General features: G+C 42.5%; 1 protein-coding gene across 1 annotated transcript in view; it reads right to left on the bottom strand.

Annotated features, from left to right (window-relative positions):
• The window catches only part of iqgap1 (IQ motif containing GTPase activating protein 1), a 43,542-nt gene extending 27,407 nt beyond the window's left edge, over positions 1-16,135 (bottom strand). The window contains exons 1-2 of the mRNA XM_073464098.1: positions 15,995-16,135; positions 14,676-14,778 (exon numbers count right to left, since the gene is read on the bottom strand). Of these exons, the coding sequence (XP_073320199.1) occupies positions 14,676-14,778; positions 15,995-16,040 (149 nt within the window). The 5' untranslated portion in view covers positions 16,041-16,135. The remainder of the gene's footprint in view (positions 1-14,675; positions 14,779-15,994) is intronic.
• Positions 16,136-16,625: the final 490 nt, after the last annotated feature.

Here is a 16,625-nt window from a genome sequence, read left to right on the forward strand (position 1 = left end):
TGTTTATCTCACACAGTCGGTTTATATCTGCTTGAATTTGTTGATGAGCTGCTACAGATATATAACATAGAAATGCAGCTAATCCAATTAGCAAACGGTGCTAATGGGTGTAACATTCTTTGAATAACATGTGAATGTTGCCAAGTTGTAACAATGGGGCATTTTCCCCATCCATCCCATAATGCTGATAAGGTGTGAATGAAGGATAAATGTAAGGAAGTTTTGACTATAAATCTGGTCAGAAACCACTTTGACTAACGTGAAATAGTAATAGTTGTTCAGAATTTGATATAATATGGTCGTACTACAGGATACAATAGCTTTTGTTAGCACTCTGCAGACTAAACTAACAGGACACATATTTAGACTCCAGCTGGAGATTTCTGTCAAACATTTTAATGTCAGAAACCGAGCAGCACTGCAGCACAGGAAAACATGGAAACACAGAGGATCGTTATCTCCTCCCTCCTGAGGTCCTGTGTGTGGACAGGAAGCTGCAGTCAGTGCTGAGTTCAGAGGTCAGTCTCATAGGAAGAGCTCTGCTACTGACCAGTGTCTGTCCAGGAAGACACAGACACCTCGCCGGGCAGGACCGTCTCCGGCCGCTCTCGAGGTACATCCTCTTCACAATGCCTCGGCTGCTGTAGCTTCTCCGGCTTTACTGAGAGGATGGCAGAGATTGTTTCTCTGCAGGGGGTCTGTTAATAACGTTCAGTGCGTGACGATGAAGAAACTTTGGACTTCAGTTACACACTTCCTCTTTCCCAGGCACAGCGCTTCCACTGCAGTTAATGTTTAATAACTTCTGGGCAATAATAAGGCTTATCCTACCTGACCACAAGCCTCGTTATTGTAATTCTCAGAGGTATTGTTATCTCGTCCCTCTCTGGGAGCGGCCTAATAGGTTTCATTGCCGCATTGTTTAGAAAAGCTGGGTCAGGGCTGTAAAGACACAATGATCGTTTGTGTCTAGTGTGCCGCTAGCTGTTGTCCCCATGATATGTGTCTGTCATGAAAACGTTAAAGGGATGGTTACAAGTGTTGTAGCCAGATTTCAGTCAACATGTGTTTTGAGATGAAAATGATTAAAGCCATGCTAAATGGAAACAACGTCCTGAATGCGGAAACTGTCATGTCAGCATGTTAGTCAGATGTCCTTCACCACATTAAGTGCATAATTGGGATCACACACCCAGATTTCTGCTCAGTCAAGCAGTTTATTCGGGCGTCAACACACAGTTTGATTTCATTCTGTTCTCTTGATTGTTCCATCTGAGAAACCAGATGGAGGCCTTTCACAAACAGTGAATTATGGCATTGAAAACAAAAACGTTGCAGGACAAAGAACATCCGGCTGCACAAAATCCTGTGAATTTAGCTGACTGGGTCACTGAGTTTACAGAGAAATACATAAAAGCTTTAACTAACAGTTTTTACTGAAGTGTTTGAGATTTAAAGAAAACCTTAAAGGAGACATATTCTGCTCATTTTCAGGTCATAATTTTATTTTGGGTTTCCACTCCATTAGAGGCGGGACAATGACGAGGCGTTTCAGGAGCAGTGTTTTCTGTGGGAGAGAGGAGCTCCCGTTGACAGTGAGCTTTTTAACTTTCCCAAAACAAAATAGTATAACAGCTGTCCTTTAAAACAACACGTCAGAGACAAAGTGCTGCTGTTCACCAAACACTTCCTGTTGTTTCACAATAAAAACCTCCGGCAAAAGATACCAATCACCAACTGCTTTTCTCACAACAGTAGAGTTTCTGTGGATCTGAACGAGGGCTGAATGACACGGCCAAAACAAAATTGGCCATTGCCATTATTTTGACAGATATTGTGATTGTGATATGAGTCACATCAAGTTACTTTTTGCTGGTTGGTCTCATCGATGTTGCCCTTATTTCACTGCCTTTCTGTCAGAGATCAGTTCTTGGTGAACGATCAGGTAAAACAGCCTCACAACCACGACTCAAGCCTTCAGTTAAGCCAAGGAAAACCCCTGCTGTAATGTTCTCAATAATGCAAGTCTGTCCAGAAACACATGAAACAGGCCTTACAAGGAAAAACGTTATGCTAATTTTAGACCACAGAGGGTCTGAAGTGTGATGGACTGTCGGGAAAAAGGTTCAGTGACGACAAACACGGCTTCAGTAGAAACAATTAGCCTGCGACTTTCAACAATGTCCTGTTCTGAGTTGTCCCTGGCATTATAAATACATCTGTGTCTGAAAAGGAAAGAGGGGGAAGTGCAGTGTGTTTACAGAACAGCTGGAGAGGCAGATAACATGTGGACGCTCCACCATCAGCACAATGTCAAGGTATAGAAACACACGCCTCGCTCCCTGTTCTGGATCCTGTTGTCTGATTAAAAACATGTTTTTAAGAAAAGTGTCTGTGTGGTGAAGACGATCTTAAATTATGGGAATCAATAAATCACAGCCTCAGTGGAAAGCAGGTGTTTCATGAACTGTCCTGCTGCACAGAGGACAGGATGGGAAGAAAACAAGGAGAAAAATGACAAGAGGGAAACACAAAAAAAAAAAAAAAAAAGATGAGTGAGTGCCAAGTTGTCCATTACATGCTTTGCTGCAACACTGGAATCTGTGCACCAACTGACCTCGTCCTCTCAGCACTCAAACAACCTGATAGCAGCTGGACTGACACTGTGTCACGGTGCGAAATCCAAGCTCAGTGTGCGAGAGTGTTTTCTCTTTTCAACCAGGCCGGGCCCGTGTACCACAGCTAACTTCACAGCTCGTAACACTGAGCTCTTTGTGTAACGTAGTGTGAGAAAAACTACAACATTAACTCACATCTGGTCCGTATACTGAACATCTGCATCACTGAGTTAAAGCTGAAACTATTAGCTGACTATCAATCAGAAGACTGGAAGAAAGTCATTCAACAACAAGTCAGTCAGTCTTGTAGACCATAAGGGCTGACAGGATGAATCTGAGGGGTTGTGAGATGATGACAAGACGCACACAAACACACACACACACACACACACCATCGTGTTTCCGTCACTTTTAAGCAGTGTTGTAAAAAGTCCCCAAAAGTCATACTTGAGTAAAGAAAGTGTTAAAATATGACCTTAGTAAAAGTGAAAGTCACCCATCCAGAAAACATTTGAGTAAAAGTCTTAAAGTATCTGATATTAAATGTACTTAAGTATCAAAAGCACAAGTAAAAGTAAATTATACATATATTCACAACCAATAATCGATCAGATATTCTGATTATCAGAACTGTTTTTGTTTTTACTTGCTAAAAAACTAAATTTAAAAGTGCTTTGGCTCTGATGCAGCGTGCAATCTGCAAATGAACTATTTACTAAAGTTACTGAATAAATGTAGTGGAGTAAAAGTATAATGTAGTGCAGTGGAAGTAAACAGTAGTAGAAAGTGGAAATACTCGAGTACAAGTACCTCGAAACTGTACTTGGGTACAGTACTTGAGTGAATGTGCTTAGTTTTAATTGATTAGGACCTTTGACCCACAGTGGAGCTGCGAGCCTCCTTCTGAGAACAACCATCCATCACATCTGACCTGCGGCCTCAGACACATCACTGTCCACAGTCCAGGTAATCTGAGTGCAAATACCAGCTGAGGGCTGACATACTTACAGAAAACCATGCAGGCCTGAGGTGATCAGGTCGTGGTGGTGGTGGAGGTGGGGGAGGGGGTGACTGTCAGTCAGATGAAACTGCTGTGTCAGCTCACGACTGAGAGGTTTCATCAGCGTGCAGGATTCACAGACCGTTCCCTGACTGTGACGAGCATCCAAACCAGAGGAGTAACTAGCAGTGTCAGGTTTCACAGACGGCCAGGTGAGAGGCAGCGGAGGAGGGGTGGGGCGGCGCTCCTGCAGGGCCTTTCTGGAGCACTGATCCCTCTCTCTTTCATTCCCACATTCCCTGCTGCTGACTGCCCGCCGGTGACTCAGGCCGGTTTTCCTAATCTCACCCTCAGCTCTCAGCAGGTAACATTTACACAGCAGCCCAAAACACAGCGTTCAGAGTGGAGACGTGGACCTCAAGTGTTGTTGATTTAAACAGGCAGTCCACAAGATTACAGTTTTACTGTTAGTGAGTTTATGGGCAAGAATCAGACTTTACTCCTCTTTATATTCATTCTGGCACCGTGGCTCTGAGGAGGACAACATCTGTCTGCTGTCAAACACTCTGGTCGAGAACAATCTTGACAAACACTGCGCGAGTTGTCATTAAATGTAGTTAATGTTCACGGTCACTGCGGAATAATCCTTATGATGTTTCATCCAACACCACCAACTGATCAAACTTCCCACTTTCTTACTGCCATGTGTCCACAGGATGTCTTTCGATGCATGACCAATACAGGCTACACCCTCGCAGACACTCCACGGCTGTACCTGACTGGACCAATGCCACTCATGGGCCGTCTGCACCGGGATTTCAAACTGGACCAACCAACATGGCGACTCCTTTTGAAACTTTTAACTTTCTTATATTAAGAAGATTGTTCACACGGCGAGAAATAAGCCTCAGAAATGTATTTCCTGAATCTGTCTTCATTTTAACTAGACAGCAGTTCGTATAAATAGTTTTTCTGGAGTTTCCCGAGGCGGAAAGTCGCGCCAGATGTCCCTAATTTGCGTAATGTAGCCTAGACCTCCACTTTATGCAAAATAGGAGCGTGCAACACGACGGACTACCTCAGAACGCAATGTTTTACACGGCTGCATACATGGACAATGAATGGGAAGCATCCTGGACACGTACTGTGATACTTCATGATCTGATACTCTGATTACCAACAACAAAGTTCCTGTTGTGCTCGATGTAACTGAGCTAAATCTGTTAGCATGCTAAACATTAGTATGCAAATATACCAACATTAACACGTCAACTTGATATGCTAATGTTACAACTGAGCTCAAAGTGTCAACAAGAGCGACTTGGTTTGATATTTATTTACAATCTTAGAATGAACCGACTAATCGATAAGTTGTAAACTATTCAATTAATCGACAACTATTTGTATAATCAGTTGATCTCTTTTTTAAGGAAAAAGCATCTGAACTTTCTGATTCCAGCTTCTTAAATGCGAACATTTTCTGGTTTCTTTCCTCCTCTGTGACAGTAAACTGAATATCTTGGACTGAACAAGAAGATTTGAGCTTTGGGAAACACCAAACAACTGATTGAGTAATAGACAAAATAATCAACAGATTAACTGACTATGAAAATAACTACTCATCAGTTCAGTTCTGAAGAAAATCAATCAAAACAAAATAAAAGTAAACGCAGGAGGTTTCCTGAACTGGACAAACATTAAAGAAGTTGTTTACTGGAGCTGGTGGGTCCATACAATCTCAGGATCAGTCCCCTCAGGACAGATCGTATCACCATGAAAAGGTTCGAACACATCACTCTTGTGCCATTGTTCTCCGCAGAGTAACACAATGCCGGGGTCTGACATTACATAATATTCATTGCAGCAGCGGGCTATACACAAGAGTGTTTGGAAACTGTTTGAAAACAGGAAATTACAGGCAAAAGGCCAAAGCTGGAGGAGGAACTGGGCAGGACTCTCAGCGAAGGGTGAAACTGAGAAGACTGAGCTCCTGTAAAGGTGTAAGAGTTTTATCACACTCTGAAAACTGCTGTGATACAATTTAAACGATTCATTCCCTCATTTTGCAATTCTGTGAGTGAGTAATCTCTTAAAGTTTATTTATTTCACAACCAGCTAAGAAACCGTGCACAAAAACACAGTCATGGATGTGACAGGTACGTTTTCAAAGTGATGGGTGTTTTTCTTGGAGATCATTATTATTATTATAGCGAGCGTCAGAAAACAGACAGGAGGAGACGGAGGAGCGTAATCTAACACACTGATGTGACAACACTCGGCTCTGTATGGTGGATCAGAGATAAAACAGAGATTATCTCTCTGTTTGCTGTGATGGATTATCTCGCTCTTTTTTAAACAAACAGCTGCTCCTGAGGGAAGATTAAAATACAGAGACGCTGCACAATCCAGAGAGCTCCCACACTTGAAAAAAAAAAAAGGTGACGTAAGTAGTGGCACGGTGTGTTGTAACTTTGGTGATCATGTCACAACTTCATAAATGGTGATAAGTTTGTCTGACTCTCAGCGTTATAGTCTGTCTCAACCCTTCAATAAGTTTGCTCATGATGACTTTGTACATCTTTATACTCATGTTTGAAAAAATTCAACAACTGTGCACACTTCTCTGTTCTGTACTCAGCTATTTCAGCTTATTTTTATATTTATTACTTCCCCACAATCCCTCCATACTCCTGTGGTCCTGCAGGTATTTCTTCAAGGAAAAAGGACCAGATTTTGCAGAGAATTCCTGCCGAATGTTGGAATCTCAATTCCCAGTATTCAACCCCATAGAAATTCCAGTCATCGTCTCCTCCCCTCCATGCTGATGGAAAGTCAGTAGTCCACAAAACATTTCTGGAGCTTCACAGCAAAACAGCATTCTCCTAAACAACTGAAGTAGCCGAAGACTTGTTTTAAAATGTGAAAAACAACTGAAAATAAGAATATATAAACATATAAAATGGCTCCATACAGCTCGTCTGGTCGTAAGCCGTGTCTCCAGAAGCCCAGAGATCCCAAATTGGTTTGAAAACACATTATTTTCACCCTTTTTTAAGCCGAAATCTTCACTGTAGCTGCTAAAAATGTTAGCGAGCCCCTCTGTCTGAAGTGGATGAGCTTGACACACATCGGGGGTGTAAATGAGGTCAATTCATTCATCTATTTGTGTTTTCTATTTAAAACATAAAAAACAGCCAAACAAAGAGATGCTATTTACACCACTTCAGACGGGGTGCGCACTGACAGCACTGGCAGCTAAAGTGGGGATTTCATCTTAAAAAAGGGTGTACATAACATCTTTTCAAATCAATTTGGGATCTTGGGGCTTCCAGCTACTTCAGTTGTTTAGGAGAACGCTGTTTTGCTGTGAAGCTCCAGAAAAGTTTTGTGGACTATGAAACTTCACCTGACTTTCCATCTGCCTGAGGGCGAGGAGACAAAGATTGGATTTTCATTTTTGGGGTGAACTAATCCATAAAAGGAAAGTGGAAAAAAAACAAATAATGAGCCAAAGTTTAACCCCATGAATCAAGCAACTACAAATGTCTTCCACCCTGAAACACGTGGCCTCACTGTCAGTGATGTCACCCAATAAAAAAATGCCTCTGACATTTGTGCAACAACAACAAACTCATTTCAGGATGCTGATCATTCTTTAGTGTCACAAAGAGATAAAACCGATTTACAAATGTGGAGTTTTTTTCATGTAATCAAACATTTGTCATTTCACTCAAATCGTATTTGTTTGTCTGGGGGGGACAGAACTTTGCTGTCGGACCGGGCTCTCACACAAACAAACACAAACACACACACGTACACTGTTTAACACACAGTTACTATGACCTCATCTGAAAGGATTGCATGTCAGTCAGCGAGAGTGAGGAGGAAACCTGCCCGGCCGACAGGTGAACTGTGCTGTCGCTGTGCGACGCTCGCTACACTCAACACTGAGGGGGTCACCTTTTTGATTTTTTAAGGTCCCGATTCAATTCCCTTTTCTGATTCGTTGCTATGAAGTTTCAAAAAGAGTCGCTGCGTAATTTGGTTACTTGGTTTTAAAACGTTTTCGAGACCATTCATTTTCAAAAGTGCATATTTTATACCTCAAATCCTTAAAACCTTCGTGACATTTCACGTTTAAAAGGAACCCTGTCATTTCACAAATTTACACAAAACACTAATTAGACACCAATCTAGCTTTAAACGCCGTGTGTGTGTGTGTGTGTGTGTGTGTGTGTGTGTGTGTGTGTGTGTGTGTGTGTGTGTGTGTGTGTGTGTGTGTGTGTGTGTGTGTGTGTGTGTGTGTGTGTGCTGTAAATAGACCTGAATGTGAACCACCCTCTCGACACTGCTCTGTATTTTCTCTCACCGCAGTGACGGAGGGATGATGATGATGAGATGATGATCAGACCGGGACCGTCAGTGAGCTGCTCTGCCTCTAAAGCCGTCATTACGCTATCTCTCACTGTTCAGTGCTGTCTGAACAAGAACTGCTGCAGAATTACTGCTGTGGGCAGGACGGAGAAAACAAACGCACACAGAAGTTACACTTCTGATGTTGTGTCCGCGCTGATTTTTACTGCCGATATTTGAATGACCGTAAAGCTTTTATATGTTGTTATGTTTTGTTTATAATTGTTCGATTTCATTGTGTGTCAATATTTATATGTATTTTATTTGTATTTTTTATACTCTTTCTTATACTATTTATAATACTTGTTGTTGTTGTCATGCTGTTTTATGTTTTGGTGACCTGAAGTTCACCCAAAAATGAAAATCCACTCATCATCATGAGTTGTGGTTGTAGTCCACAAAACATTTCTGGAGCGTCACAGCAAAACAGCGTAAAAATAAATAAATGGCTCCATACAGCTCGTCTGGTCATAATCTGTGTCTCCAGAAGCCCCGAGATCCCATACTGGTTTAAAAACACATTATTTTCACCCTTTTTTAAGCCGAAATCTTCACTGTAGCTGCTAAAAGTGTTAGCGAGCCCCTCTGTCTGAAGTGGATGAGCTTGACACACATCAGGGGTGTAAATAAGGTCATTTCATTCATCTATTTTGGATCTGGTGGCTTTGTTTTAACATTTTGAATCAAGTCCCCTGCTACTTCAGGTGTGTAAGAGAATGCATTGTTGGGTGAACTGTTCCTTTAATAAAATATCATCTGCTGATTATTCCAGGGAGCAAAGAAAGAGACAGCTTTTTTTCCAGCTCAGTGAAAAACCACTTGGGTCAGATTTTTAAAGTTGAGGTCGTCCTCCCAACCAGTTATGACAACAATGTAACTCGTGCACCAGTTAATTACAAAGTTAATTACTGAGATCCTGAAAACACGACGACAATCACTGGAACCAGTAGGTCCAGTAAGGCAGCGCCACGAGACACACGAGCTCAAACAATCACACAGGCTGTAAACAAACCCCTCGTTTGAACCTGATTAGCATTTGAAACTGAAAGTGAGCACACCCAACATAACTGTTCCCGTCCTCCACAGAACGGAGCCGTCCTCCAAGTTCAACCAACATGTGACTCTAAAACAGACGATGGGGTGATGGATTATCATTCGTCTTTATTTTCTTTTATCTTCCTCAGGCGCTTTTGAAAAACTGCAGGTTCGTCTGCAGCCGGTCGGATCAAACTACAAAATCGCAGAGAAAAGATGGCAGTTCAGTTCAGAGAGCTGACAGGTATCTGATCACATATAACGGTTCAATATCAACCTGAAATATCAATCTGTCATCTCTCCTCTCCACCCCAAGAAACAAATCAAACGCTCCTCCTCCACTTTCACTCAGCCGTCAGATCTGTGTGGAATCTGGTTCACCTGCAGAGTCAAGATCTGTCAGCTACGCCCAAAAACGACTACGTCACCTGCTGAAAACATCTGCTGAGCGAGTGATTTACAACCGGCTTCGCTTCACTGCATGCAGAGAAGCAGTGACAGGAAGCGAGCAAGAGACGACTGTGGACGACGTGTGACGGAAGCAGTCATGACGGCCTGACTTCAGACGCCTCTGTGTGTCGTTTATCATCAGCGTATCTACGGTGAAACCACCTGAAACGGTTTTGTTGTACACTGATGTGATGTGGAGGGAATGTGCACCAATCAATAAAGTATCAGACTGAAAACACGTCCAACTGCATTCCCAGAGAGGCTGAAGCCTGAGAGTGAAAGGAGGACAGAAAGACAGCTGAGTATACAGAGAGAGAACACAGAGGAGGAGGTCGACGCTGCAAGTGAAAACACCATTTTTTCAGACCAGCGGAAAGAAAAATGACAAAAAAACAAATATTCAGGTTTTAAGTTAGTTCAGATTTCTGTTCTGAATAATTACGCAAATGAGTACATATTAATTAGAAGGCAACAAAGCCAAATAATTGCCTTAATGTACAGTAAGTCATCAGCTGAGGAGGCTTCATAGTGATATCTATCAGTTAAAGGTGTAGTTTGTAATTGAAGGGTAGCTCTGAAACTATAGGGGGCAGCGTAACCGCCAACTGGTGCTCACTACACTCTTTGCTGCCGTTAGCAAGTAGCTCAGTTAGCCCTGGAGCTGAGTGGACCTGTGGTCACCGCGGGCGAGGGGGCTTAGCTCAACTGGTCACCTCTTCAGGAACAAAGTGGTACTAGGGGACAGGATGGCGGGGGCAAGCTGGTTAGCATGCTAACTTTAGGAAACACTTCTGCAACATAAAACGTCTTTAAAACAATGTCAGCACTGTCGTTTCTTCACATTCTGTTCATGTTTGTTCATTTTTTGAATGTTTAAAATTCTACATATCTTAGAAATTGCTCGCTCACATTTTTACCCGATTCACCATGTTTTTGTTTGAATAGGGAATTTTGCTGATATCTATAAGTTACACATTTCTCTTCTCATCTAAAACACAGGTAAGTCATTTAAAAATGCCCCAAAAGTGTGAGAATTTGCTGCTTTTTTTCTATTTTTGGACAAAACCAGCAATTTAAAAATTTAACAGGTTAAACAAATTATCTTGTAAGCCCAAAAATAATGAGCAGATTAAAGGATAAAGAAAATAGTGAGAGTTGTAGCTCTGCAGTCGAGCTTCACAAGTGACATCTAGCACAAGCTACTATCTGAAGAGCCAATATAGATGAACAGGTGACTGAGCATTCAAATGTTGTGTGATAACGTGCACAGCAGGTCGCTTCAGACTCTTTCTCTGCATTGGACATGAAAATAAGAGTGATAACACATAGTTTGCATCTCTTTACCGAGAGAGAGTGAGTCCAGTGAGGCAATGACAGTCCTTCTACGCTCAAACACACATCTGACAGCAGAGGTGTTATAGCAGTAACAATGCATTCCTGCAGCCATCCGAGCGAGGCCCTCAGGTAGGCTCTCACACCCTGCTGTGACAGAGACATTCCCATCATACCACGCTGCATCGAAAACACTCTCCCAGCGATCCCTGCAGGCTCAGGTGTTCCCCACATGGAGCTCGGTCTACCTGAAACTCTGCCTGATGGAGGAACAACACACACACACACCTGCCTGAGACGAGATGGGAGCTCATCAGCCAATCAGGAGGCTCACAGTGTGGAGGTGCAGCAGTTTAGAGGACGAGAACCGCAGCAGCGACACAAGCAAATATTTAACAAGATCACCTGTCATAGATCCTGATAATATTTTACAGTTCAATGCACCGGTGGATTTCTGCACCTTTGGTGACTAATCGAGTGTGTTTTCATCACAGATCCGTGAGCTGCCATGGAAACAAATCCTGGATCAATTACAGGGATTAGCAGCATTTACTCATATCTGCAACTGAAGAAGAGACGAAGACCCGCAGGAGTTCAAACACCTGACGTGGTCGAACTGACAGCACATTAAATGTTGAAACTGAGAACATAATAAAGCAGCAGCCTTTTCTGTTTTCTAAAGAAGATTTTAAGGATGCCGATGTTTCATTTAAAAGAACAGTTCACCCAAAAAAGAAAATTGATCTCCTCACGTTTCATGGTCGACAAAACATTTCTTGAGCTTCACAGCAAAACAGTGTTGCAGCTTTCTCCTAAACAACTGAAGTATATGTGGGCTAAAATGTAAAACATTTAGAAAATGGCTCCATACAGCGCATCGGCGTAAACCAAATCTCTGAGATCCCAAATTGATTTGAAAAGATGTCATTTTCACCCTTTTTATTTTTTTTATTTGAGCCAAAATCTCCACTTTAGCTGCCAAGCCAAAAGTGTGCACCCCATCTGACGTGGTTGAACGAGCTCGACTTCAGGTTCAGTGTGTAAACAACATCTTTTCAAATCGATGTGGGATCTCAGGGCTTCTGAAGACTTGGATTACGTCGGATGAGCTGCATGGAGAATGCGGTTTTGCTTTGAAGCTCCAGAAATGTTTTGTGGACTACGAAAACTTCACCTGAATTTCCATCAGCATGGAGGGAGGAGATGATGACTGGATTTTCATTTTTGGGTGAACTGCTCCTTTAATATCTGCGGATGTGACGGGCAGATATGATGCTAGTTATGATGCTAGACAAAGTAGTCATGCTGTAGTGTAGTCTTGTGTTGTGTACATTATGAAAAGCATTGCATGTCTGCATCTGCCATCATGGTATAATGTGTTAAGTCCACTACAGGAGATATTTAATGTTCTCCACATTCAAATAGAAGAAATATGTGCGTATATACGTTTAATGGGCTGAAAATATGATATATATCAAATAACAGCAGAAATCCAACATCATGCATCCCTAGAAGAAACACTGGCTCATCTTCTGTCTCATGTACACACCACTTATGAGCTAATAGGAGCTAACTCAATAGCCATCAGCTTGCCAGTAAATATAACAATAGTGATTTCAGACAGAGACAAAACTATTCAACGTGTCCCGTCAAACTGGGATCAGTTAAAAGACCATTTTTGGTCATCGAGCTCATCGAAAGCTGCAAACACAAACTCTTCCTCACATGCAAATGTCTTGGGGGAAACCCTGAACACTACGTGACACCGGTGATGTGGCGGGTTTACAAAGAAAAAGCCAAGTCACGTACATGAAGAACCCCAACTGGAAGTTTTATATTAATCTTCACGAGGTCGTTTTGTCTGTGAGACACAAACAGCAGCAGAAGACTGAGCAGACTGCAGCAGCAAGACGGGCAGAGTTTGACTAAAATCAGTTTGTCGTCTGGAAAAACTTAACTTTTTGGTTCTTATTTTGGTGGTTACACAAGATTTACACACACAGTACACACAAAAAGTTCAGGAACATTCTCTGAACTTCATTTTGGAAAATAAACGAGAGCAACAACTGGAGCAGAAGTGTCAGGCGGAGGATAAACGGGCCGGACGCGAATCATTCCAGGAATTTCCTGAACATCACAGAAAAAAAAAACACAAAGCAGGTGAAAGATGGAGGACAACAAACACGCGCACCGGCCGCAGTCATACAACCACTCAGCCTTTTCTCTCTTTAATCAGAGCGCGCAACCTCGCAACACCGGAACCTGTTGCTATGACAACTGTGGGTTTCTGTGGCAACAGTGGGAGATACTCAAATCAACAGGGACTGAGTCACTTCCTGTCTCGCACAATCCTTCCTCTTTTTGAATCTGCGAGGGGTCGACCTCCAGAGCCACTAAAAGCAATCTCACATGCGAACACACATAGATATACGCACGTGTGTGTGTTTGTGTGTGTGTGTGCACTAACAGACCTCCACTACTTCTTCATATACTTATAGATTGCAGAAGTTAGAAGTTTGGCTAAAAATTATCTAGATATAAAGTCATCTTGTAGAATTTTCCTCTATGAATGAACTCAGAAAATCCAATTACAATCATCACAAATGTCGTTAAACATCACGAGAATGTTGATATTATGTCGCCAAAAATATCTCATCTCAAAAAATCTCTTAAACCTTTCAGGAAATAATTTATTTTTTAGCTTCACATTTATCTTTTACTTCGTTTTATACAGCAGATCTCCTGAGTTTTTTAAAATGTCAAACAGTGCAGCTGTGTGGGCGTCATTTTAAAATGTTTCCACAGCACAAATACCCGAGTCTGAATGAGTGAATATTATTCTTAAAACAACCTTCAGTCCATTTACAAAATAAGCCAAAGTTGTCAGATGATAAATGCTGCAGATGTGCGGGACAGGAAAGTTGAGATGAATCTGGCCACACGTTCTTACTTTCAGTTCTTGACAGTTTTGATTCTCTGTCACAGTTGATACCATAAAAAGACTTGAGGTTTGACAACAAGCCCGACCCAAGAGGACTTCAGAAGAGGAGGGCTGCAACTGATTAATTTCTTTATAGATCGATCTGCCTTTTGTCCAACCGACAGTCTAAAACCCAAAAACTCTTCATTTACTCTTAAAGAAATGAAACAAATCCTCACATTTAAGAAGCTTCAACCAGCAAATGTTTCTTCGCAAACGACTAATCGATTATCAAAACTGATGGTGATTCATTTTGATCAACCAACCAGTGAATCATTGCAGCTCTACAGCATGATTAACCCTGCGGGGATTAAACAACCGCAATGAACTGGAGAGTAAATTTCCGAACTTTGATTCCAGTTTCTGACAGATTTCTGTTACCATCTTTTAAAAAACCTGTACGACAGCTTGAGATGAGCGATCAGTCGATGAATCGGTCAGCTGAGCCGCAGAACATTAATCAGCAACGATTCTGATGACTGATCGAAAGTTTAATCAAGCACAAATATTAAAAAAAACTCTTCAGTTCTTGAATATTTCCTTCTTTTCTTTCTCTTCTGGTAGTAAAACTGATGATCTTTAGAAAGGAAGCTATTTGAAGACTTCTCTTTGGTTTTTAGGAAGTTATTATGCAGTTTTCTAACATTTTGATGACCAAAGAAAATAATCTGCAGATGAATTGATACTGAAATTGTCAGTTGCAGCACCCGAATGTTCAGTGAATAAACGCTGAGCTCCACAGTGTGAGAGACTCTTGAGACGTGAATCAGAGCTGCCGTCTCCTCAGGCTCTTATCGGCCTGCAGAGGGTCGGTCAGCTCACAGGTGAGTCGTCTTCCAGCTCTTACCTTTTGGCCTCCTCCAGGTGACACAGGTACTCGTAGGCCATGTTCTGCTGCCGCCGCTCATCCATCTCCTCCGCTGTGAGCCGCTCCACGCCATCCAGGACAGCTGGAGCCCAAAACACAGACACAGAATGAGACTTTTTTAATCAGCAGCACAAACAGAATCTTAAGGATAAGATAGATTAACTGATGAATGTTGTATTATTCTTTACATCCAGCTGTTTATTAACTTCCTCCCGGTTGCACAAGCAGGGGAAAGTTTCCATCCCGCTCCCCGGCCTCTCCAAACATCCATACACTGAGGTGTTTTACAAAGGAAACAGCCTCATTTATGAGTCATCTGTGCGGCCCGTTAACACATGAGCTCATTATGGCTCAGGGCTGTATGATGTGGGCATGCCTTTGTCTGTTAACGGCATGCTTGTTCATACACTGCAAACAAAAAACAATGCAGGGGAGTTAACAGGGCGATTCCCACGAGAGCGGAGGGAGACTGGAGCCATGGTTCTGCCTGCAGAGCAATGTTTCCCCCCAAAGAGGGTTTTTTTTTCCCAAATTATGGAGAGAGGGGGGATGGGGGACCGGAGGGCGCGTAATACAAAGAGGCCCCACTATAGGCTCCTGTCAGATCTGAGGTGGGAGAGTTGATCACAGGCCACTTCATCAACAGGTAAAGCCTGATCTCAACAAAAACTGAGACTACGAGGCCATGAAAAGTGGAGAGATGTCCTCTGAAGCACCAGTTTCTGCTCGTTTCAGTAAAATGTCAGCAAAGTAAACTACTTCTGTTTCTATGTTTGATGGATTAAAGAGAATAAAGTTGTGTTGTGCAAATCCACATGAAAGATGGAGACATTAACTTCAAACTCTGATCTTAAATACTTCAGGACCCCATTTTAAAAACATCCATGGGCGGTGGTTCTTGGGTAATGTCATGTCTAAGAACTCAAACATAAAAAACTTCTCATATTCTGTCCTGTTCTAACACGTTTCAGAAGTTACCATATGGACAGGACGAACTAACATGAATGCAAAAGTATAAAAAGTTGTGTAAACTGTGAGCAGGCCTCCTCCCTCTCCACTCTGCGCTGCATTATTATAAAACGCGGAAGTCATAATTAAGCTGTGAGCATGCTGTCACAAATAAAACCCACACCAGGCTGGCAGCGCTTTCTACAAATAAACCAGACTTTTTCTGAAGTTTGGGGGCGTCTGCAGGAGCAGGATCTGAGCCGGAGCTGCGGTCCGGAGCTGCCTCTGCCTCTGCGCAGTGAGGGGAAACCCTGGCACCTCAAGGTGAGCACAGAAAAGTCTGAACTTACAGCCATATCTCGGCCGGAGCCCGTCTGTCTCGTCTGAAGTTGACATCCTCCTCTGTTGAGAAACGCGTCTCTCTGCGCTCCGCGGAAGAAAACTTTACGCACAGTCCGGACGGTTTGGTTCCAGAACTTTCCGGAGCTAAAAAACACAGTCAGAAGCGAAGTAACCCGGGGCAGGACCTTTCGGCCCTCTTCTTCCTCCTCTGCAGTCTGAGCTCACACTTTTTCTTCTTCTTCAAACCTCACTGATGTCACTGGGTGTGTTCTTCCTAATCCTGAAGTATGCGTTTCAGGAAACGGAGCTCAGCTGCGTCCAGGCGGCCGAGCTGCAGCCGCAGCGCCCCCTGCTGTCCGCTGCAGGCAGGGTGTCCAAACTGAGGTCCGGGGACCTTCAGTGGGACACTGAGAGTTCAGACAAGATGGGGAATTTGTTTAAAGGAGCACGTGTTCAGGATTTATGTTCAGTTTAAAGTTAAACTTATGAGAAGAAGAAGAAATACTTTATTAAAGGTGCAAGACACTTTAATCAGAAGAGAAAACTAAATAAACAAACTGACCTTAAAGGACAACACAGTTTATACTGATTTACTTTATTTATATGTGGCGGACCCTGCCACCTTTCTAGCTTCAAACA

The sequence above is a fragment of the Pagrus major genome, chromosome 4, assembly GCF_040436345.1.
Source record: "Pagrus major chromosome 4, Pma_NU_1.0".
Lineage (NCBI taxonomy): Eukaryota > Metazoa > Chordata > Actinopteri > Spariformes > Sparidae > Pagrus > Pagrus major.